A 25283-nucleotide genomic window follows, 5' to 3' on the forward strand; every position below is an offset into this window, starting at 1 on the left:
TATTAAAGTGGGGATAATTTTTTATCGTGTCGTCCTCGTATTTTAGGTTTATCATTTTATGAAAAATATTAAGCTTTAAAGTACATTTTTTTGTCAGTTAAGTGTCCCCCACCCTCTTTACAAGTGAAACCATTAGCTGAAAAAATCTGAAAAAAATTACAACTACCTATAGTAAGTAAACACTGCTAAGTAGGCTTCACAACATCGTAAATACAAACTGAGACATGGATGCATAGAAAAACCAGAAAAAGAGACCAGCACTGGGAATCGAGCCCAGGTCCTCAGCAATCGGTGCTGCGTGCTATTTTCTGTGCATCCATGTCTCAGTTTGTATTTACGATATGGTTTCACGGGATAACCGTAAAGTAACAAATTTGGAGTTGAAATAAAAAATACAAAAAGGCTCCAAAAATCAATCATAGGCTTCACAAGTTAACGAGTAATATTCGATTAAAACTTAATATCGAATATTGCCACTTATTAGTACGGAACCCTACTACTGCGCATGCCCGACACGCACTTGGCCGGTTTTTTGACAGTTAGCCTACTTTATATTTCAAGGTTGATTATACAAATAAAATATACTGTAGTTATAAAAGTAATATTAACAGTAATAGGCTGAGGTTGTCTAGGTTATAAAGCGATGACGGCATATGGCATATTATGTAGAGCTGAAAGTAGATCTATAAATCTTTCAGCCTTGAAATTGGTCCTCACTTCGTGAAAGTAAGCTCCTTTGATTGACAAACCACCGAATTGTTGTTAGATAAAAGCAAAATTGTTAGATAGTAAACGATTGTTAACCGATTACAGTAACAATGAATGGCTCTCCTAATCGCGGGCATTTATCGGATTCCTAATGCTTGTCTTAAGTGCTATTTACCTCACTCGATCGCAAGATAATTTAATAACAAAAGTTATCTGTTAATCTTACGACTCGGGCACTGGCTGAATGCGTATCGTGATCAACTGCTTTTAGTGGGCAAGATAGATACAATTGAACTGGATAAATGTCATAATTTAATTTGAGATAAACTTGCCGAGATTGCATCTAGTCTCCAAGTTAGTAATTGGAAACTAAATTTAGGATAAGATTAGCATTTTTTATTCATGTTTTCTGTTTAATAAAAAAACAATAATAAAATAACGTTTTTAGAGTTCCGTAGTCAACTAGGAACCCTTATAAGAACCCTATCCTGGGCATGTCCGAGACGCTCTTGGCCGATTTTTAAATACAAAATGGGGTCAAATGAGCATACAAATCAACTCACTTGATATGAAGCAGTTATACATGATCGGAATCCCAAAATTTTATCGAATGATTATTATAGGAGAATTCCTATAGTAATTAACGAAAATATAACATAATATCGAAAGCGTTCTTATGTCTCATTGTACTGCCCCAACAACAATGTATTGTGATTGCATTTAGTGTTTAATGTCCAGAAGTAAATTATTCGCACTATTTAGGACAAGAATGTTGTTACAGCGCCAGATTAGGAAATCATTATATCTAGCAAAGATAAATAAGCTTTAGGCTCTATAAGGAAAACGGAACCCGTTGTAAGTGCCGTGTGATTATTGTAACTTGTTTCTGATTAAAAATATTAGACAATACTATTGTGATTAACATTTTATAAGTCACTCGTAGAAATAGGTTATGCAATATGCGTGGTTACACTTTAAAGTTCATTCAAGAAGAAAGAAATTTGTTTTTAATAGAAGATTTAAAGCTGACTTACTTACTTATTGGTGACTGGATTTGCATTGTAATTCAAACTGCATTACCGTACCAAATTTCAAGTCAATCCGATCACTAGTAATGGATGAAATCCGACTTGCAAGATTTGAACAAAACTTGCATAGTATTGCATACCTAATTACAAACGATCATCGCCAGTTAAATAAAAAACTTGTATTATTTAGAAGGCAGAAGATGTTTAGGTTAAGTGTCAGTTAGATTTGATCTACAGTGGGTTAGATCAGAAGTTTCTGTGAAAAATCGCACAGAAATAGCATGTTGAATTTATTATCTCCAGTCAGTAAGTAGTGCGTGCGATGGATTAGGCGCGCGGCCAACATCTTGTCTGAAATTAATATCTCGTAGTAACGCAAATATTGTACGACGCGATTAGGCTCGCCATTGTCAATCCTAATTCTGATATAAAACAAGCAAACGTAGCACTTATCTTTTGAAATAACGTGGCTTTGGTTTAAATCTAGACAAGTGATTGTCACCAACTGTTGTGTTCAAGCTCGACGTTTGTATTTTAAACAATAATAGAATCACGTTACTGAGACACCCTTGTGATTTACCTATACGATGAATAGTAGTCGAGTAGTTTCCGTATGTTTTTGTTATTTCGTATACATAGATACCTACTATTACTGTCACCTATCTACATATAAATGAACTTGGTATGTAATTAGTGTTGTACGAAACTCGAGTCTTGGAGTCTTATTTAATAAAACTTGAGCTATTTTTGAAGAATTGAGTCTTATAAATAATACTTAGAGCGAAGTCCTTCAGAATTTGGAGTTTTTTGTAAAAAGACTTGAGTCCTGCAAAAAATAACTCAAAGACTGAGTCCTCTAAATCCATAGCTGTAGTTTGAAGTAAGTAAATAAAAATAGCATTAAACAAATTATTGTTTTATTAGGTACGTAGTCTTCAGGTGGATACTTTTGATTAGGTTATTTGCGTTTAATGCAATTAAATTGTTAGTTATTTTTATTGTGCGATTTATTTTAATAAGATTAGTAAATAAATATGAATGACGATATAAAATAACCCAGTATTACCTATTATAATATTTATAATACACCAACTCAAGTTCATGACTCAGTCTAGCTCAAAGAACTTAAAAGACTCGAAAGGACTCAGGAGACTCAAAGGACTCGAAGGACGAGTCCTAGTAAAAATCTACTCAAGTCTCGAAAAGAAGACTAAAAGACTTGAGTTTTTTACAACACTATGTAATAGAATTTCAAATAATGTATACCTAAGATACTGACAAAGTTTGAAATCATTCCAATCACGTCTTTTGCAAGTATTCCAGAAAACGTTAAAGTTATTATTTTTAATACTCAACAATATTGCGAATCATTGCAAAAATCTTAGTAAGACTCTATGTCCAGCAGCGGACATCTTCCAGTTGAGATGACGATGATGATTCCGAATTACGAGTATATAACAGAGAAAATGTAACACATTTTGCAATATGTTTGTGTGCCCGTGATTAGATAATTTTAGCGCCAATAGTAATAATTAGGTTAATCCCGGATTTCAGAAACGCCACAATAAAGATCATCATGTTACGAAACTATTTTTCAGCGGCCATTTATATGTTGAAGCAGAATGTACTAACTTCTGAATGGATTTCTTTGTTCTACTTTTTTATATTGGCAGCGATAAAGTTAGTAAGTCAAAACAATTTTGACGCATACGCAAACAGACAAGCGAAACAGACGGAAGACGGAATTAATTAGTATCTTATTATGTTAATTGAACTATGTAAAATGATTCTAATTATTTAATTCGCTCTATGTGATAAATCACCGACAAGTTGATACACGAATCCGAATTCAAAGACAAAACGTCACACCTTAAACAGATTCACGCATCGATTAGCTCCATACATATAATTACTATTGATTGATTATTTCAAATTTATTTTTTGCCAAGCTCGTTGACCTACGTAGGTGTGTGGTCAGAACAAAAACACATAGGAAGACTTTATTGCACTTTGTTAACAAATAAAACGTAATCGTTTGTGACATAAACTCTTATCGCGATAGCAATAAGCATATGACACTAACTGAAGTCGCATGACGAGAAACTTTTAGTTAAAAGTCACGTAAAACCCGATTGGTTAGAAATTTGAGTTAGTTACTAACAGAGTCAAAAGGGATGTTTAACTGCATTGGATAGTAGAGAATCTGCTCGGTAACAGCAATCGGTGAAGGTAAATTTAATACGTCTGTTTTCAACGGTCTTATCTATCGCAGATGCAGTAATTTAGGCAATCGTAATAATCTACCCACATGTAGTTTGTGACAAATATGCCTATATAATGGACCTACCAAAGTAATTCAATCAGAATGATCAATGGTGTCTCACAAATACAATGTAAAGTAAGAACTTCTTAATCAGCGTAGTATCCTTGAACTTGTGACTTACATCGAAAACACTCGTGACTCAGTAGCACATTATTATTAGAATGATAAGTAAAACAGTTGTTGAAAAAAATAAATTCGTTAATTTTTAATGAGTTTCTTAACTCAATGAGATTGAGCTGCGTTACAAAACTGAAATTGAAATTAAAGCGTCTGTAATGGATTATGATAAGAAAAACAGAAGCCCGGGGCCGTAAAATGTACCATGGTTATGTCAAGATACAGTTTTCATGTTTATAATTCAGTAATTTGGTCATTGATTCGATAATCATTGCAGAAACAGGGTAAAGAATATGATACGATACTTAAGTAAATATTGAAAAATATGTACTACGAAACAGCTAAGCAATCTTATGTGGTCAAATAATTGGTACTGCACTGCCAGTTAACTAAGTAAAATATAAATGCCAAAAACAACGAATAAATGAATCGAGACTATTTGAGGCCAATAATTGATAAAGTAAGACAAATTATTGGACACCTGAAAGTTATCGATGTAATAAGCAATCTAGCACAATAAAATGATGAATGCAGTAAGTATAATACGACTGCAGTATCTATCGACACTGTAGTTGATTTTTTTATTTATTACAGCTGCACAAACTTAAAAGTTAAAAAAATCTACCTACTCGTATAATCGGATTTAAAAAGTACTCGTAGTTTTGCAGAGAAGAGATTGAATAGAGACTTCTTAGAGCGTCGACTCTACCATAACTAAATATTTCGCCTCTGAGGCGATAAAGTCGGGGGGTTGTATAAAGTAGATGTCAATGCTTCTATTTATATTTGGGGAGCTTCAGGGTCTGTCTATCTGAATATTATTTTGGACTTTATGTGCGAAATTATATTTGGAATTTACCACTTATATTTTATTGAAAAAACTCGCTGTGAGGAATCTGCTCCAACAAAAAAGTAAATAGTGAGTGTGAAGACCCTAATCCGTACTGGGCCTTTTAGGAATTACAACCCGGGCTCTCTCATTTTGAGGCGTATGGCCCGTATGTAGGCCGGCGATGAAGTTCTGAAAAATAGTAATGGACTTACCGCAAATCAAGCCTTAAGTCCCGTCCGTCGACGGTCAGATTGTAATACAGCGAGTGCGGCAAACGGTGGTCGGCGCCGCGCACGTCGCGCCGCGCGCGCGCGTGGCCGTGCTCGTGCTCGTGTTCGAGCGCGCGAGAGACCAGCTCGCCGTCGCGCGTCACCTTTACCGGCGTCGATACTTGCACTTGGGAAGGATCCAGGTGCACGTGGGAGTAGATACCTGCAAACAATGCTGGTGTTATTTCTTAGTGAACCGGAAAAGCAGAAGAAGAATTAGCAGTATTGAACCATAGTATCCAGCGGCCGCGGAAGTGGTAGCTGGATGGATCAAATCTCAAGTTCAGCATTTTATGAGGGAGAAAAAGTTGCTAAACAGTCTATATTTAAAATTATGCGAGCGTAGCGGGCTATATTTCCTAGAATATCGAATGCTATGTATTATAGGTACAAATAAATGGAAAGACCTGACCCGATAGTCGTATTTGCTGATAAGACTAATAACTGTTCACTGTCACTTTTGCACATGTTTAGATTAGTTATGATGCAAGATACTTATATCACCTCATATTTGTTTTTAATAACAATTTGGGTCGCTATGTCGCAAAATTTTACATAGGTATTTGACTGCAAAGATTTTTTTTTTTTGCTACCGTACAAGTCAACATTTAATTTTACAATTCAAATCACACAGGGATCATCAAAAACCTACTCCTACCTAGGCCTACTTACTCTTTTCTTATAGGGCCGGCTATGAATATACCCTTAGCTCTACTAATGTTATGGGTATCCGTAATCGACCATAACTACTTGCTTCCCATCGGGTGATCCGCCTGCTCGTTTGCCCTTTTCATAATTAAAAACCATTTCACGCGGAACCTCTTCCATAACTTAAAAAATATGAGACGCTAAGCCATAATTTTCAGTACTGTGTAAAACCCGAAACAAAGTCAAAGAAGGTCGTTGTTATCGTTTGTTTGACTTGGCTGTTTCGCTCGTCATTCTTTATGGTAATGAATGAGCATGACAGTCGTTTGGGCGCGAGCGTAGCGGGTCAATGTCGCGCCCTGCGCCCTAGAGATGGCGCCACGAGCGCCGGCGCCGGCGCAGCGCTTAGACGGCAAGTGGTGTTTTTATCAGGTTAATTACACATAATGAAGTCTGTTCAATTATATTGTGTACGCGACTATTACTGATACGGAGACGTTTGAAAACGTGGCTGTACATTTAAATTAAGTACTATTTAGAAGGAGTTTGGTACCAAAGAAAGTAAAAGGGAAGTAAAGCACTTTTAGGAGTTTAATTTACATTGTTTAGGAATTATAGTCCTCGCTTGAGGTATGTACAAGAGGCTGTAATACCATAAGTACATATTATTGAGATACATAGCCTTTGAAACTAAGATTAATGAAAGCGAGTCAGAATAATGAGTTTAATTTTAGAAGTTTTAAAATTGATTCTAACGTCAATACCTTAATTAAGTGAATATCTGTCAGTTATAGATGGGATTACGTGGAAGATCTTTAGCTTAAGAGCAATTTCTTACGAATCTTGTGCGCATTGTCAGCACTCGCTACTTGACACTCGCTGACTAGTAAAGCCACACCAGTTCCACTTAGTACGACTCGTGCTATTCTTATTCCCTCTGTAAATAGTCTTACTCATTGAATGACAATTTAACTGGATTAATAGTAAATTCCACATAGGTACTTAGCTGTAAAAATATGCAAGTTGAAGTGGCGGGTTGCATCGCTCAAAAAACAGAACCCGTTGGGGCAGAAAATTCTCGAGTGGCGATCGCAAACCGTAAGACGAAGCGTTGGCAGGCCTCTCGCTAGGTGGACTGACCACATCGTGAGAATTGCCGGTGGATGCAAGTGGCGAGTTGTCGTTCATTGTGGCGTTCTAAGGGAGAGGCCTTTGTTCAACAGTGGACGTCTTCCGGCTGATGATGATGATGAATAGTGAATTACTGAATTGAGCCAACTCATCATCATCATCATCCCAGTCTATGTGCAGTCGAACCATTTGATTCCTGACCCACCGTAGGACGCTCTCACAGTAATTATTTATCACAATTAATTCCCTTATCAAGCAATGCAATGTCACTATGACAAATTTCTTCAAAGAGGATCACGATTCAGTTGGTTCGATAGTACGCCCCACTGCAGGCCACAGGCCTCCTTTCGGAATGAGAGGGCTTAGGCAGTAGTTCCCACACACACAATTGATACGCTGCTCAAGTTTGTGCAGGTTTTTCACGATGTTCCTTCATCGTAAAGCTCGTGGTAAAATTCAAATGTAATATCGCACATAAATTTTAAAAACTCAGAGATGCGAGCCCGGATTTGAACCCAAGATCCTCTGCTTAAGAGGCCTAAGGTCAAACCACTACGCCACCACGGGTGTTACCTTGAACCAACTGCTTTAATGTTATTCGGTAAAGTTCTAACGTTATGGGATTGTACAATTAATTGAAAACCTTAGAATGTATAATTCCGGTTTGTTACAAACTAACAGTTCGCACCTTTAAAATTAAACTGAAACAATTCGAAACATTCGCAGTTCCAAAATAAACTTTAAATATAAGACAATCTGGTTCAATTTAAAACAAGAGAATTTCGAATTATTTCAGTTTAATTTAAAAGGTGCGAGTTATCTCAGTCGTTATCATTACTAGTTTACTAAATTTAATTCCCAGCAAGGTTTTTTAGTTAAAAATAGAAAAGTTTCATCATAATATTTCATGTTTAACTTAAACCGTTCGCCGTTCGCCGTATTTCGCTCGATATTAATAACGGCAACAGGTAGACGCTTGAAATATTCTCAGAATATTTAGTTGTAGGTATATTCACTTTAAAAATAAATAATTAAAATAAAATGAAAATGTAAGGGGGTACCACACAAGAAATTTGATTTATGCTAATGTCTAATATTGTATAGATAATGGTACGGTACCCTTCGTGCGAGAGTTCGACCCGCACTTGGCCGTTTTTTTAATACAACCACCATTTGGATACGTGTTTCGGTATCAGTAATTATTTGTTTATTTGTCAATAAAAAATACAGCATTAGAGTTAAAACACCAATCCGCTGTAAAAGTCAAATTATACACAAAAAAAAACATAAAAGACACAATTAATTTTATAAATTCCATAGAAAATGTTATTATAGTGTCCTATATTATGTAACGATACATCAAAATTTTAATGGTGATTGAAAATCAAATAGTTGAAATGTAATTCTGCTGATCCTACCCTTGTTTGCGGTTAGCGTTAATAGTAGCGAACCTTAATACCCCAACATACCTAACCTGTTGCAACAATCGACTCAGCACCGTAAGTAAGGATATTCGTTGTTCTTTTTTTACACCCGCCTCGCTTTGTCGTGTTTTTGTGATGTCGCGTGGGCCGGACTCGCGCATGTCCCTGGGCTAGACGTGACAGCAATTACTAGCCATTACCCCGGGGTACCTGCCCCCTGCCGCCACGGGGCGCCGACCTCGTGTGGGAGGACACCTTACGAAGCTTCAGATTGGAGCATTATCTTAAGTCGCGCTGACGAACATGATCTAGACTACTGCCTCGTGTAATGAGAGCAATTCGATACGCCATCCTTATTGAGACACTTTGATTTGTGGCCGAAAACGCGTAGCTGCGTCATTCTTCTTTTGTAACTGTTAGAACTACTAAGGATAATAGAATTCGGTAATAAATTCAACTATATCTATACTTGGTTATGATAATAAGATCTTTATTTCTCGGATGATTAATAGTTAGTTAAAATAATCTTTGTCGAAATTATGGGTTGCAATGCAGTATTTTTAATGATGTATACGTTATATTTCGTAATTAAAATACCTAACGTTACTATTATTAATAACATTGTTTTTTGGCCTGTTAAAGATACGTTTCGTTTCTTACCACCTCGGAAGTTTTCACTATGAATTGAATCATAGTGGTTTAGCTATATAAAAACCTAAACAGATGGATTTTCTTGTAAAACCTAAAATTGAAGCTTTCCTGACTTAATTATACCTAATGATTATATATAATTAACTCAGGAAAGCTTCTATTTTAAGTAGGTGCTTATGGGATCATTGCCGTGTATAGTAGAGTTAACTCTAATATTAAACTTTCGTAAGGATCCCATGTAATAATTTATAAACGATGATTTAAAAAAAACTAGACTGGAAGACAAAATACGGCAATGATCCCATAAGCACCTACTTAAATATTGATTACTTATAATAAAATCACCTTTATAATCGCTTAAACGAAGCAATATAAATGTGCTCGAGGCGTAACACTAAATAGTTTATAATAATCCGGATCATATTAAAGTAAGTATAACCAGGCATGATATACAAAGATTATGATTACGTGACTGCATCTTTTTACCCGGCGAAGCTCGTTTATGCTCTGTGAACTTTAAATACAGTTTTAACTACTTTGGTGTTAGAAATAATCTTACGATTGCAACGCAATCTACGGTGTTACTTATTTGTCTGAGTTTTACTCTAGATTTTAATTATTAAGTCTATGAGAAGTTGCGATATGAAGCGTGTAATTTTATACAAACACAAAAGTAATCAAAGGTTTTAGTGCTGTGAAGCGATATTGTAATAAACTTTAAGTTTAGCATTAGTAACCGCGTCGTAATTAATTTCTAAAAAAATTTCGAGGAATAATGTCTGGCGTGTTTTCAATAATTTGACACGAGAGAGGAGTGGATCTTTGACAATTGTCATGTCAGTAGTGCAACGTCTCGAATAATAAAAACCCCCGACACCAAAAAACGCCAGCAAAAATAAAAAAAAACGCCGAGAAAAACGCCGCCAAAAAAGACAACTAAAAATTAAAAAATATTTATGCACTACCTGGCTGTTGCCCGCGACTTCATCTGCGAAGAATTCGTTTATCCCTATCCCGCGGGGACTATGCTGATTTCTCGCAAAATTAGCCTAAGTTAATTTAGTATAAGTACCTAGTAATATTTTTTTTATCTAAGCGTCGTCGGTGTCAGGGGACCGCTAAGGTTAACAGGAAACTAAAGTACATAAGTATGTTGTATTTTTTAAAGTATTAAACTTAGCGGTCCCCCGACACCGACGACGCTTAGATAAAAAAAAATTACTTATACTAAATTAACTTGGGCTAATTTTGCGGGAAATCAGCATAGTCCCCGCGGGATAGGGATAAACGAATTTTTCGCAGATGAAGTCGCGGGCAACAGCTAGGGTAGCGCATAATTTTTTGCTTTTTAGCTGTCTTTTTTGGCGGCGTTTTTTTTTATTTTTGCTGGCGTTTTTTGGTGTCGGGGGCTTTTAAAATTTTTAATTAAAAAAAATTATTTAATGTTTTTTAAACTGGTAATTTTTTTAAAGTGTACTAGTGTGTTGGATATCCTGGCTGCAATATCAGCTCATCGTGTTGGCACCATTGCATTGTATGTAGAATCAAATACTGATCAAAAGGAATCAAACACGACATATCTGCTATTATTTTTTCAAGAGTATACTGGTGTGCTGGATATCCTGGCTGCAGCATCAGCTCATCGTGTTGCCACAATTGCATTGTATGTAGAATCAAATACTGATTAAAAGGAATCAAACACGACATATATATCTGCTATTATCTTTTCAAGAGTATACTGGTGTGCTGGATATCCTGGATGCAGCATTAGCTCGTCGTGTTGCCACCACTGTATTGTATGTAGAATCAGTTACTTATCAAAACGAATCCAAAAAAAAACATGTGCTATTATTTTTAATAAAGTGTACTAGTGTGCTGGATATCCTGGCTGCAGCATCAGCTCATCGTGTTGCCACCATTGCATTGTATGTAGAATCAAATACTGATCAAAAGGAATCAAACACGACATATCTGCTATTATTTTTTCAAGAGTATACTGGTGTGCTGAATATCCTGGCTGCAGCATCAGCTCGTCGTGTTGCCACCACTGCATTGTATTTAGAATCAATTACTGATCAAAATGAATCCAAACACGACATATGTGCTATTATTTTTATATAGTGTACTAGTGTGCTGGATATCCTGGCTGCGGCATCAGCTCATCCTGTTGCCACCATTGCATTGTATGTAGAATCAAATACTGATCAAAACGAATCCAAACACGATATATCTGCTATAGTTTTATCAAGAGTGTACCTACTAGTGTTCTGGATATCCTGGCTGCAGCATCAGGCCGAAAATTCCATAATCTTGCATAGTTATATAGCTTACATGGGTGTTTAAAATTTTAGGTCCCAAATATGTTTGAAAGTAAAGTAAATACCCATTATGCGTCTAAGATTCCTACCGCAGTGAACAAAACATCTGATGATCTTGAAACGGCTGAACCGATTTTGATAAAACATGTCTAAGATCCATTGCTAGAAAACCAGCTTTCAAATAAAAGAAACCGCATTCAAATCGGTCCACCCGTTTAAGAGTTACGGTGCCACAGACAGACACACAGACATACAGACACACATAGCGGTCAAACTTATAACACCCCTCTTTTTGCGTCGGGGGTTAATAAAAAAAATGTTCTCTATATTGCGTGCTAATTTATTTTATAGATATTCCGAGGAGGGACTTCCTTAAATTATACTGTAATAAAGAAAGTAAATATAACAATATTTTATAACTGTCCTTAGATTTTTTTTTATATAAAGCGTTTATATTGTACTCGTATGTGTTGAACTTCAATGCACCTTAATCAACGCCTTCCGTGACGTCCTTTCCGTGTCGTCCGATCCGACCCCCTATGGCTATAATAAGTAATCAAAAATAGATTTAATTATTCATCACGATCCGATGCCGGATGGGAACTAGTCTTAAGCAATTTTGATACCTCGAACATGTTGCCTCCTTATTAGCTTTTTAATACAATAATCGTTCGAAGCCGGGGCTACTAATTCGGGTATTTGGTCAAGGTGCTTAGTAATAAGCCAAATCATTATGCTCATCACTTTTCTAAATATCCTAACCTCGACTTTTTGTATTGTAGATTGTGTAGATTAGACCTCGATAGCATAAAACTTCGTTGATTTAACGATATCATCTAGAACAAGTTACCGGGCAATAAAGACTAATTTTATGCCGCGATAAAAAGTGAGTTAGGTACACTACCCTTAATTACATAATCAAAGTAAACCTAGGTATCACTATCAAGCCGAGTGTGACACCAACGGATGTGTTTAGTGACTTTCCCTGTATAATTATGCGTAACTATTTATTTTATGACTAATTAAAGGTTTCACTTCGGAGTTATCGATCTCCTATACTTTCAAAACTATGAAGGATTAATAACTTGTTTGCGGACAGGTGGTGTATCTTACGAAGTTATTTTAAGTATAATTTTTAAGTACTTTTTTTAGTAAGTAAATATAAGTAACCCAACCAAAGGTCAACAAAAAATATAATTATGGTCGAATGTCGGATGGACATATCCCTAATTAAAAAGATCTAAATATACGAAATAGAACGTCATCTTGAAAACAGAAGTACAAAGCTTTCGGCTGGCTGTGGCGTTGAGTGACAAATTAAGACTATTGAGAGTACCTAGCCACCAAATCAGGATCAATTGACGAGGTGCCAAGCTGACTTGACGAACTTTCGTCTTAATTAGTAAACATAATGACGAATAATTGTCACGCCACTGATGTTTGGCGTCTACTATATTACGATCAAATCTTGGCCTAGCCAGTGACAGTTTACGTCACCCCAACGTCACGACCGGCGGATTCGCGCCTTTCTGCACGATGCTGATAAGATTGCCTCTGCAAATATTATCAGAAGCGATAAGGAAATCAGATCGTTACACTTTACACTTTCCAGTGATAAAGTTTGGTTATAATTACCCTTTTTGATAAAGTTAATCAAATATGGTATTATTATTAACATCATCGTAATTGGCAATAGGTACGAGTAGGTTCGTTTTCTTTTATCGAACTAACATACAATACAATGCCACAGATTAATATAACGTTGAATGTGGAATGTGCAAGACTGTTTAAACTGAACATCCTTTAAAGGGGCTCGCGTCAAAAGCAGCAACACCTTTTCGTTGAAATATCTAAACTTCTTGAAAAACCACAGGCGCTAAAGAATTCATGGTGAACAAATTAAGAATAGACGAAGTGAGTCCTACAAAGTCGAGGACCTATCTTTAAACATTAGTAAGTCACTATCTTTACGATTTCTTTTTCAAGCCAGTGCTCCACTTTACCTAAATTAGTTGTCATTGTCTTCTGATTTCAATTCTTCAATGTGCATGACACATCTGACATATAATAAAGAGGCACATGAGGCGCTCCCAAACAATGAGTAATGAAATGAAAAGACAAGAATCAGAAGTTCATATGTAATGTACCCACTTACAATACATGCAATGAGTAGTAGTAATATTTTGAAACTTTGGTGATATTTACATTTAACTCAAGTGCGTAAAATGCAAGTTTATTTGGTTTTCAATACTTTTGCTATTACAGGATGTTACAATTGTCGCTTAGTGTCAATGGATTTACTAACATTAAAATATACAAAGTAAAAAAATAAATTTTGTCTTTTAGCTCTTGTTTAATACAAACAGAATCTTTGGATTTTATAGTTATGTCATGGACACTTTTCGTTGCACTGGTTGGGGTTACTATAATTTTGTTTATTAAATCCAGCTATTCCAGCGGCTTTAGAGCAGGCTATTGGTTGGAACGTATAAACGCCCGCTACATTTGCGCGTGTTTTCTGCTTGCACAACGCTATATCCCTGGTCTATTTTGAACGGTATTTGGTCTGTAAATAGATCGTTTTATCGTATTACATATCGTCGATTACTAAACTTACAGTATTTAGCCGACACAACCGTCCAGTGACCAGTTTGATCAAATAGACGTAATTCAGATAGTAAACACATGTGCGTTTTGCCCACTTTTAGATACTTTCTTCCTACTAGTAGACAGGTACGGCGTGTGAGTGTGAACAAAAAAGATAAGACTTTAATGCGATACTCCTGAGTATAATGGCAAATTATCAAATGCCTAAATTACATAACGTAGCAAAAAATCAAATGATGTGCCAACTATAAAATCATCAAGAAATTGCATACCTACTTCATGCTGGTGCCATAATAATGAAACCGTTCATATGTAATTTGATCAAAATTGCACCAACCTAAATTAAATAACAATTTGTCTTTTATTGATTTTTAAAATGCGAATAAGAATTTCCATATAATAAAGGTTGAAAACTAAAAAAAAAACAAAACAATTTGTCAGAATTACTGTTTGTTACGTCCATCGATTTAAGTTAGGGTCTCCACGAAAAGGCAGATGAGTCATACAGTCAATCTTATGCCCTGCCAGCACACGAGACCTGAATCCAATTACCAGCCTTTCAAAGTGTGTGACATATACAAAACGAAGCTCGAGATTAGTGAGATCTGTTTCAAGCTCGCAAATGCCGCTGTCACGTGTTATCTGTTTGGCAATTTCGTACCCTTTACAGTCATCAACTTTAATTATTAACGGTATGTTAATTAGCGGCTATCTTAGATCTCTACGGACGCCGTATTTTGTAAATTAAATGTGTTGAAAATGTAACGAGGAAATAATTATTCGCAGCTTAAAAGCACGACGTAGGAAGGTATTTAGCAACTATATTGATCAATACATATAAGACTATACAAAAAAGTCTAAGCCCGGGTAGAATTTGGAAGTTTTTTTTTATTAAATAAGTATCTAAGTACTCACCAGTATGGATAAAGTTTCTTATGCTGTCCTGGATCTCTTCCTCCACGTCGCCGCTTGTCTTCACGTCCACTTTGGGCATATTTATATATTTCGCGCCGCACCACGCCACCGACATTTGGAATAATAAAAGTTTGAATATCGTACACCACACATCCATTTTTCTAAGCACCATCTTGTCGCGTTGCCTCGTGAATAGCTACTACGATTACCGTTTTGACATGACAATACTACTACCGATGCATTTTATCATTATGCTTAAGACGTAATGTCAACCTATTTGGCAACGGTCAAGCAACCTAGAACACTGCTATGATATTTTATGCCTGTAGTTAGACAGAGTTAACGTGTAGATGCTGGGTCTTCGATTTTGATGAACGTTCATTATATTCGATCTGAAACAAAACAAAAAACTGATTATTTTTTACAAAATATAATACTGCCAACCTCATTGTGCAATGTAAAAAATATACCTATACATTACATATTCAGAAAAAAAATACAACTTTAGAGTAATTGATCGGTATCAATTACTCTAAAGTTGTATTTTTTTTCTGAGTTGTAATTTAATTAACTGATTACTTAAAATAAAAACAAATTTGAAAAACTGTATTAATACAATAAAGATGGCTTTAGAAGAGTTAATAAATTTATCGCCATCAAAAAACGTGGTGTGTAAATAAATTCATATTTATTATGACAAAAAAAAATAATGAAAATATTCTAACAAATTAAAAACAAACTTATAGTAATTAAAATATATAAAATAATATTACCTATCATTGTATAGATACAGGCTGTATATTATTAACTACAATACCGAAGAACTCCAAGAAAATGAAATAAAAAAATAGCCTAGTCACAGAATTTAACCTATTACAATTAAAAAAAATTAACAACACTAAACTAGAACACCATTTTATCACTTTTCTAATCAATTAATAGCTCACGAAATTCTCCGCAAAGTACGGGCTGAGAGTCGGTAAGCGTGCGTGCTGAGTCAAGCAGCAATCTCTATCTGAGAGAATGGAGCCGGCCGTTACATAATTATATCTCTAATCTGTGCCCAAATAGAACATACGATTTGAGTTTAGTTAGCACTGCAGGCATATCGTGATAGCATGTCGGGAAATTAGACAGAAATGTAAATTAATTAACTGCCATGATGTTTCAGGGTTTAATACTTATAATGACCGAGGATTTATGTGTAAATAAAATAAGTTTTTTTTTTAAATTGTGCAGGATTGAATCTCAACAGCTATTAAATAAGTAAAAAAACAACACTTCATAAACCTTGTAATGGAGGCAATTTTAACACTTTTCGGCATAAATTAATCGTTACATAACTTCGGCCTTGGTTTCTTGTCACGTTAACGGTTAACAATGAAATAAAGAGTGATGAATAGGCGCGGCTACGATCGAATGTTTACTCAGCAACAGCTGCAAAACGTAGAAATGAGTACGCTGACGAAATCGATTTAATATTGTCTTAGTATTTTACATACTTTTTGTTTTTTTTTATCCCACGTTACCAAGGAAAATATATGAGAATAAATTAGCGTGAAAAAAAAAAATTGCATCGATGAGACATGAAATGAAATTCTGCATGGTTATTTTATTCGGGATTCAGGATCAACTTAGATTTATATATAGGTATTGTGTTTTACCCCTATAGTAGATCGTTATTATTTTGGCAATTAGTACCTACCCAGTAATATTTTTTTGTTTCTTCATCCTAACCTTACCTTCTCACTAGGCATCTATTGAAGGGCCAGAATGATCTTCATTCAACGATAGGGTTAACAAAGACAAGATAAAAATAATTCTATGAATAGTCCGGGAATGTGTTCCTGGAACAAATGAAAAGGCAAGGCAAAGGCAAGGGCCCACGTGCCACGATAAGACAGGCGCCACGCGAGTCATATCCGTAAGAAGGATGGTGCCAAGGGTTCCGTCAGCCACTGTATCGTCTCGCCCTGGCATTACATCTTCAGGTTTATGGTAGATTAAGTTAATTAAGGCAATTAGGGTAGAATGTAACGATAAAGTTTTTTCTTTACGTAAATTGTTTTTCTAAATGATAAATAGGTCTGTATATACTGTGGGGACTGTAATTAGGTGGTACAGCCTAGTCCCTACAGTACCAAATGGGTATTTAGGCACCGGTATTTATGCACTTAGTTTATACATATTTGTAAAAAAAGTAATGCGACTGATTGATTGACTAAAGCACTGGACCTAGCCAGATACTTGAAATTTGACATACAAAGATGTATATATCTGCCTACAAAATTATGTACTAATAGCTACTTTAAAAATAACGCTTTTATAGAAATATAAGGGTTATTAGTTTCCTTATTTCCATTCTTACTTACATTCACTTTCTTTATCTTTTTCTTATTCTATTTTGTTTAAAGATAAAAAGTCCCTGGAAAATTGTAAAAATATTTCTTATCATCAGAAGTTCAGAACCCTTTTCAAGTAATCACGTTCAATTTAATTGCTTCCTTGGGATCTTCAACGTGGAAAAGAAGCGGTGCGGCACCACAGTGACAGATCACTCAATTTAGGGAGTGTTTAACAATACTATTATAATATAAAATATAAATATGTGCTTAATTAAAGCATTGATACATAGACTCGTAGGTACGAATGTTCACTTAAGTTTTCTCGATTTAGCGTGGAGTCGAGCATCTAGCTATCCTTGTATATATTACGCGATTTAAACGGCATTTGCTTAAAGAAATTAATTATTACATTATTGTTACGTGATGTTCTTCAAGTCTTCAATTGACAACGCGCGTAGGTATCACCTACATTGCCCCGTGCGACACCAGACACCTGTGTCAAACATTATTCCTTCACTTATACGATAAGTGTGCTCTTACACCTGTGCAAACTTCCAAATCAATACATTATGATATTTAAATCGATTCTTTGTTAGATCGAAGCAAATCGATACAGGGTTGAATGTTACACGTGACATTGTAACGACTTCTTTGACCTTAAGTAGGTTGAAAAATACTGCAAATTTGAATTCAAACATAAAAACTATAATCATTTTTCAGTTATGACCATCTTGCAGCGCGAAAATAAAATAATTATAATTTAAAATTTTATGAATGAAAACCGCTATCATAATTGACTTAAACTCTTAAATAGACACTGAATAAACAAAAATAAATAGATAAAAAACTTTTTCTAGTGCTTGAACTACAGTTAAGTATATGTTAGCGCGTTACGAACGTAATATTATAAAGACGTTAATCTTTACAACTATGATTTCCCGGTATCACGTAGTAGGTAATCACGTTATCTGAAATACAGATAGCTCTGTGTGTACAACACCTAATCTTAGTGCTGACCCGATTCGTGCCTAGGCTGATAATGACGTATGACCTAGACTGAAACTCCACCAGGCTTGGTCAAACAACAGATAATGGAGATTTAAAGTGTCTACTTACGTATCGAGGTCACTATCATTTGCCGGGGTAATTTTTTTCCGTAGTTAATCACTGGTTTCCCTACAAGGAGTCGCTTTATAGGGTAAAGAAAGCGAAAAATTCTCTCAGCGACAGACTGCAGAACAATCCATCAAGTTACAACAAGGTAATTGACAAAAATGTATTTTTTTTATTGATAATGAAAACTTAATTATTCCATGTATCTATTTCATTACTTACTAATGAGTAGCGTGTCTTTTCAACAAGTTAATCGTGTTCATAGTTTTTAATGTCTCTGACTATAAACTGATAATGACTATAAACAATCTGGGAAAGGAAGGGTCTTCAAGTAGGTAAATGGTGGTATGTAAGTGTACAAAAAGTACCATAGATCGTGTGGCGCCACGCCGCCGATGGGATTGTCTGCGCGACTGACGCCGGCGCCCGCGCAAGGTGCGCGCAAGGTGCCCCGGCGCAGGGGGGCTACTACGAAATTCGAAAATCGAAGTTCCTATCATACCGTCCGTCTCACTCTCGTATTAAATAATATTAGCGTAATAATGTAATGCATCCGTCTCTCTTCTAGGTCTTAGAAATGGATGTGATTAAGACAATGATTGAACGCAGGTTAGCAAAAAAGCTGAGTATTAGTCTATGGTGTTTAGATTAAATATAATAGACCGGGAGATGGCGACACAAAATATTAGATGATTTGTACCACAATGATGATTTGTACAAACGTTTTGCGAAAGAAATACTCCTTTGCGGCGGTATGGCGGCCATTTGGAACCGCCAGAAAAGTATGGCATGGTGTATTTCGTGAATGGCTACTCGACGATGTTTAGCTGTGCAAAAATTAGCCTGGAACAAATGGTTGTTTTTTTTAATTAATGAACCTATTCGCGTCGGTATGGCGGGCTGTAAGCCACACCGGAGAAGTATGGCATTACGCTACCGCCTACATCTTTTTTTATCGACTATCGGAAAATACAATCATTTTTGTGGAACAAATCGTTCGACACTCGTTATTTATCCGACAAGTTCGATTAACACCCACGCGATTGGGCCGCCGATACCAGCGCTACTACTATCATTTTCGTTTTTGTCATTCTGTAATTAGACCCCTGAAAAACCGCCATACTGGTACAAATCATCTAATATTTTGTGTCACCATCTCCCGGTCTATAATTAAACTATTTAAAAGCCAAGTGTGAGTCGGACTCGCATGTAAGGTTTTCGCCCTAACGCATAATTCTTATTATTAAAATCAACCAAAAAACGGCTGACATGGTTCTTTTACAGGAATGGCCTCCAATTATTAACTTCGCCCATTTTACTTGTTAAAATACACACTGTAAGAAAATTTCAAGAGTAGCACAAGTTCAGCCTTGTAATAGTGATAGAGTCTCGCTTTAACAACGTTCGGGTACGGAACCTTAAAAATTTAACATTATAGGTAGACCCAATTATGTTGAAGGCACTCGTTATTTTTTTATTAAATAAAATAATACAATAAATTGATGATACTATCTCGATCTAAATGCACTTGTCGACATTTTTTTCCTCGCCTTATGAAACGGCTCTAGTGATTTCGATAAACAGTGGCACTAGCCGGGGGCACCCGTCATCGTCTTGCCAGTTGGTTTCGCTTTATCTCGCATTGTGCAGACCGGTAGCTCCGGTTATGGCTGCCCTTTATGCACCGCTCTGGGTTGACTGGGATTGCTCGGAACACTACCTATACTAGGAGCTACAGGTAATATGAAGATAGAATTCAGCGAATCTTTTTAGGATTCCGTAGTCCTACAAGAAACGTTTATGGTTTCAACTTTTTAACATGTCCTTTCATTCATCCGCGGCTTAGAAATGATCTGTGCTAAATATATTCTATTGCTAAATAAGATTCTTCGAAAAGTGTTCGATAAAATTCTTCCTTTTTATTTGTGGACCGATTTGAATGAAATAAGCACTAAATGTTAATCTAAGGCAAGGATAACACGTCAGTGAAAACCGCATCTTTCTAGGTTAAGCTGTTTCTGAGATTAGCCTGAACGAATGCACAGACAAACAGACAATAATTCTAAAAATCATTGTTTTGGGTTCCATTTCGCTAATAAATACCCCTAGTAAGACATAGTTTTTTTCAAATATTTTCAATGTATAGACATCGACTTGTTACAGATTTATTATACGTAGATAGATATATATATTACGTAATTATTTAATTTTGTTTGACATTGTTTGGTTTCTTTTGATTATTTGTGTTTATTTGTGGTTTGATTTGTTATTCTATTTAATTTGTCATTTTTGTTTTATTTAGTTAGGATTTATCTTTAGATTACGTAATTAAAATGGTAAAATTAAATTATGAAAAATCATTTTTTGAATTACCTCCCTTACTCGTAAGGTGGAAATGTTATTTTTTTTATATTCAAACCCGTAATACTTAGATTAGTTTAGTTTGCTAAGACCATTTTTCGATTTAGAGATCTATTCTGTTTCAAAATATTAGGCTTTGAAGTGCTCATTATTGTTAATTGCATGTCCTCACTACAAACTAAACCGTTGACTTAAAAGAACTGAGAAAAATTATGATGGTATGTATAATGAATTTAGAAGGAATTACAGCTATTACAGCTTAGTAGACTTTACAGCTTAGTAGAGTAATAAATATTTAGTCAATCAAAAGTTAACATTGAATTTTTGACGCATGGCACCCTACAATGCGCATGGCCTGACACGCATTTGGCCGATTTTTTATTCGGTTTAAAAGATACAGGCTGGATATAAAGGAAAAGCCGGCCTTTGCACAATGTTTAGATTTTTTAGTACATACAGATTCAAATAACTTCGCTTTCTTTACCATTGCATTGTAACATCTTACTATGAAGGTCACGATGTACTTTCGTTTGGTTCGTGGTGAGTTATTGCGGAAATTAATTTAAAAAGCATCAGTATCGTAATTGGCATTGGGCTGGACTGGTCCAACCTTTATCGACGAAAGAATTTTAACTCGCAGCTTCAAATTGATGGCAAAAACTAAATTATACACTTGCTACTGGACGAAAGTGTTCGAGACATTCCTTAAGAATCCTGCTGATTTCACAGTCTCAGAGCCAAACACAATGAATATTAAGAATAGATATTTTGTAAACGTCCAAAGACGACGTATAATGCCCATGGCGCGTTAAAATAAAGTAAAGCATGATTGGCGTTCCGCTGTACTAAACAAACGCGTCGAAGTTCAAAAGCGTGTTTTGTTTATCATTCGATTAATTCTATGTGTACAAATGTATTATTAGGAACCAGGAAATCGGGCCCTAATGGAATCAGTTTTTTTTTGTCAGGTATTGTCTACATTACTCCGCGACAGTGACAGAAGCTATTTGTAATGCTCAAGAGACTAATGACTGCTGTCGGCCGATCCAGATCTCGTCTGGGAGGCTACTGCGAAATTCGAAGTTCGTATCGTACCGTCCCTCTCACTCATATATTAAAAAATATAAGCGTCAGCGGGACGGCAAGATACGAAGTTCGAATTTTGGAATTCGTAGGTTCGTAGTTATAGGACCTGCATTCAAAGATTTCGTTACTAACTAGACGGCGTATCTTGGCCAAGCGCAGGTAAATAAGAAATGATAAAGTGAAGTTTACGCTGGTGATTTAATTTTAATGTGTTGATAAGAGGCTTCTGACGTGTCGAGCGTTAGTAAATTTAGGTAACATGCTTTTTTTTGTAATTAATAAACTCTCGCCAAGTGTGAATTAAACTCGCGCACTGATCGTTTCATCTCGATACCTCTATCCGTTCTTAATGAAATAGTGATGACAGACTGCCAGACGGGCTTCACAACAAAGTGTCACAACAAGGTTCCATTTTTCCATTTGATATACGGAACCCTAATAAATAATAGAAAATGTATTTTTATCCGTAATTAGCATTTGCCCGCGACTCTGTCTGCGAAGAGTTCGTTTCCAAATTACCAAATTTCATCCAAATCGGTTCAGAGGTTCAAGCGTGAAGAGGTGAAAGACAGACGAAAAGTTATTTTCGCATTTATAATATTAGTATATGGATGGAAGTGGCTGGTGGATGCAAGTGGCGAGTTATCATTCATTGTGGCGTTCTAAGGGCCTTTGTTCAGTTGTGGACGTCTTCCGGCTGTTGATGATGATGATATGGATGAACAAAACTACTCTGTTACGTTCACCAGGGTTCATCGGTATACTTGTGCCCATGAGCATGACAGGTGAGTACGTTATCGCACGCCTTATCAGCGCTGATAACGCCCGTTACATCATCGACTGGAAACACTGCACTGTGCGATCTTGAACTTGCGCAATACGTTAAAACAATATAACGTATCATTTAATCAGAGATTACTTGCAGGAAGTGCGCTATTTACGAAAGAAAAGGGTCCCATACCCATAAATTATGATAAGCCGTGGTGGCCTTAGTGGTTTGACCTATGGCCTCTCAAGCAGAGGATCATGGGTTCAAACCCCGGCTCGCACCTCTAAGTTTTTTGAAATTCATGTGCGAAATTACGTTTGAAATTTACTACAAGCAACCTGCGAAGCAATTCAATGGAAATTCTCTCTTTCTGAGAGGAGGCCGGTACCCAGCAGTGGGTCGTATATATAGGCTGGGATGAAATCATGATTATGGCTGCCTCACTTAGACATCGATGAACTCCAGCACCTACGATCTTTGTATGTCCCTAAAGTCCCTATCACTGAATGAAAAAACTCTATTCTAGGGCCGGTAGGATATGACAACATTTATGAACGCTCCGCTGTGGCAGAAAAAAAATAAGAATGCAGTTAATTGTACAGTACAATAACCATTTACAATATTATTAGTTCTCTAGTTTGACACTCCAAACGGCCTAAATATTTATTTTATATTAAAGTACCTACATTAGATACCACCACTCGACAGAAAGTCATCATCATCATATGTCGTAGGACGTCCACTATTGGTCATAGGCCTCCACCGTGGACGTTTTGCTTCTTTTGCTTCGATTGGAAGCGGCTGGCATTCAACTTGAACCCGCGGCTTTAACCAGGTCATCCGTCCATCTCGTTGTCCTACGCCAGAAAAGATACGACAGAAAGTAGCCGTAGATATCAATCAAAAGATTTCGCTGACATATCGGTCAAAACGGGGCACGAATGTAATTCATAGGGGAGGCTTCCTTTGCCGACGTTTTCATTGTGCTCCTAATGAATAATTCACGAGTTGCATTGTTTGTTCAGAATGACAGCTCGTCATTAAATAGCGGGTAGCACAAATAAGAATCAGGGTAACGATCCACTTTGTGAATTGACCGCGGAAATGACAATTGACTGGTTGGCGGAACTGTTGGCGAATTGCTTTCTTTAACTGGAGCAAATTTATAAACTATGAATATTATGTTCAACGTTTTAGGTAGGCACTAGCCACCAGAGTTGAGGTTACGCATACAAGAATATGTCATTTAATGACAGCGGGATTTTGACATTCACTCATTCATTTCATTTATTCTTCTTTTCTGCAATCAGTTCTTCATGTAGCTGTGTTCATTCACTTCTATTCTCGTGGCACTCTACTTATATATCGACGGTTGAAAAGAGAAATTGACTAAGCGACATTTTTTAAATAGTGAGTTATATACATGTTTGGAATCAGTAAATTCTTCTCTGTCGCAAAGACTGTAGCTTAAAAGCTATGTCTCGAAATTTTCATTAAAATGTCGCTTAGTCAATATCTCCTTTCAACATTTCTTGCTCCTTAGAATTATGACAGATACTTACACGTATGGTTGGAAGAAAAGACGAAAATTAATAGAAGACTTTTTTGATTGAGTTCACTTTTTTTGTAAAGTGACAGTCATATCAAAATTATGTTAATTACTTACACATGTGGATTAGTAACTAGGCGAGAATAGGCGCCACGACACCCGACCCACCGTGTATCCTATGTCACTGTCCCTGTTCTAGCCGTTTCCACTGACGACCGATTTCGTAGAAAAGCTATTTGGGATCGCATGCGCAACGTGCAAAACTTGTACATTACACCTTTCGAATGCGTAGGCCGAGATTTATCGGAATAACTATCAAGTAATGTCCTATTGTATTCGACATGCGTCCATAGAAATCTAGTCTAAGCGGGTCACCGGCAAGATACTTTGGGTTTTTATTTCACATTGGCGTGTTTTACGATAGAGACTAAATAAACCGGATCGAGCATATTAATGTGTGATTATTGATTAAAATTAATTAAGGTGGTCGCCAAGGAAACTTTTGCGGTGGAATACAAATTGTATGACATTATTTTCAAGACAAAATTCTCGTTTGTCTTACCTGTGTTGATAATTAATATTTCTTTGAACATAAAATGATTCAAGAATAGCACTAAGTATTTCAAGATTGAGAAATTATTAGTTAATATTTATTTTACTATACTTATATAAAAAAGTTTTTGTGGTTAAATTATTTCTTATCTATTTTATCTTTCTGCGAGTGATTAAGCGACTAATCTCGTATAGTCGCATGAATATTAAATCACAGCCATATGACAATATTGTGATTCAATATTGAAAAATTTAACATATTCCTAAGAAATGGTTGGTTATTGTTTTTTTAAACAAGCTTTAGGTCAACGGGGTGTCAAAGTAAAAATGTACAAATAAATCCATCCGGACTTGAATCCTAAGCCGTCAAATAAGAACAAACCTCTCAACGAGTTCCGAGAACACTAAACGTGTTCAACAGATTATATTGCGTTTTGTGAAATAAATTGTGCGGAACAAAACACTAGAGCCCTACAGCTCTAGTGTTCTACAACCTATATATGTACTGGATTGCACAGGTAATAAATAATTTAAAAT

General features: G+C 36.0%; 1 protein-coding gene across 2 annotated transcripts in view; it reads right to left on the minus strand.

Moving 5' to 3' along the window:
- The window catches only part of AdamTS-B (ADAM metallopeptidase with thrombospondin type 1 motif B), an 80058-nt gene that overhangs the window by 40959 nt on the left and 13816 nt on the right, over positions 1-25283 (minus strand). Inside the window, exons 1-3 of one of the 2 annotated variants that reach the window (XM_074104196.1) lie at positions 15745-15963; positions 14972-15363; positions 5221-5440 (exon numbers count right to left, since the gene is read on the minus strand). In XM_074104196.1, the coding sequence (XP_073960297.1) occupies positions 5221-5440; positions 14972-15143 (392 nt within the window). In that variant the 5' untranslated portion in view covers positions 15144-15363; positions 15745-15963. Of the gene's footprint in view, positions 1-5220; positions 5441-14971; positions 15364-15744; positions 15964-25283 lie in introns of those variants that run through there. The other variant, XM_074104195.1, reaches the window with a different exon arrangement.

The sequence above is a fragment of the Choristoneura fumiferana genome, chromosome 21 (assembly GCF_025370935.1).
Source record: "Choristoneura fumiferana chromosome 21, NRCan_CFum_1, whole genome shotgun sequence".
In the NCBI taxonomy this organism is placed as follows: domain Eukaryota; kingdom Metazoa; phylum Arthropoda; class Insecta; order Lepidoptera; family Tortricidae; genus Choristoneura; species Choristoneura fumiferana.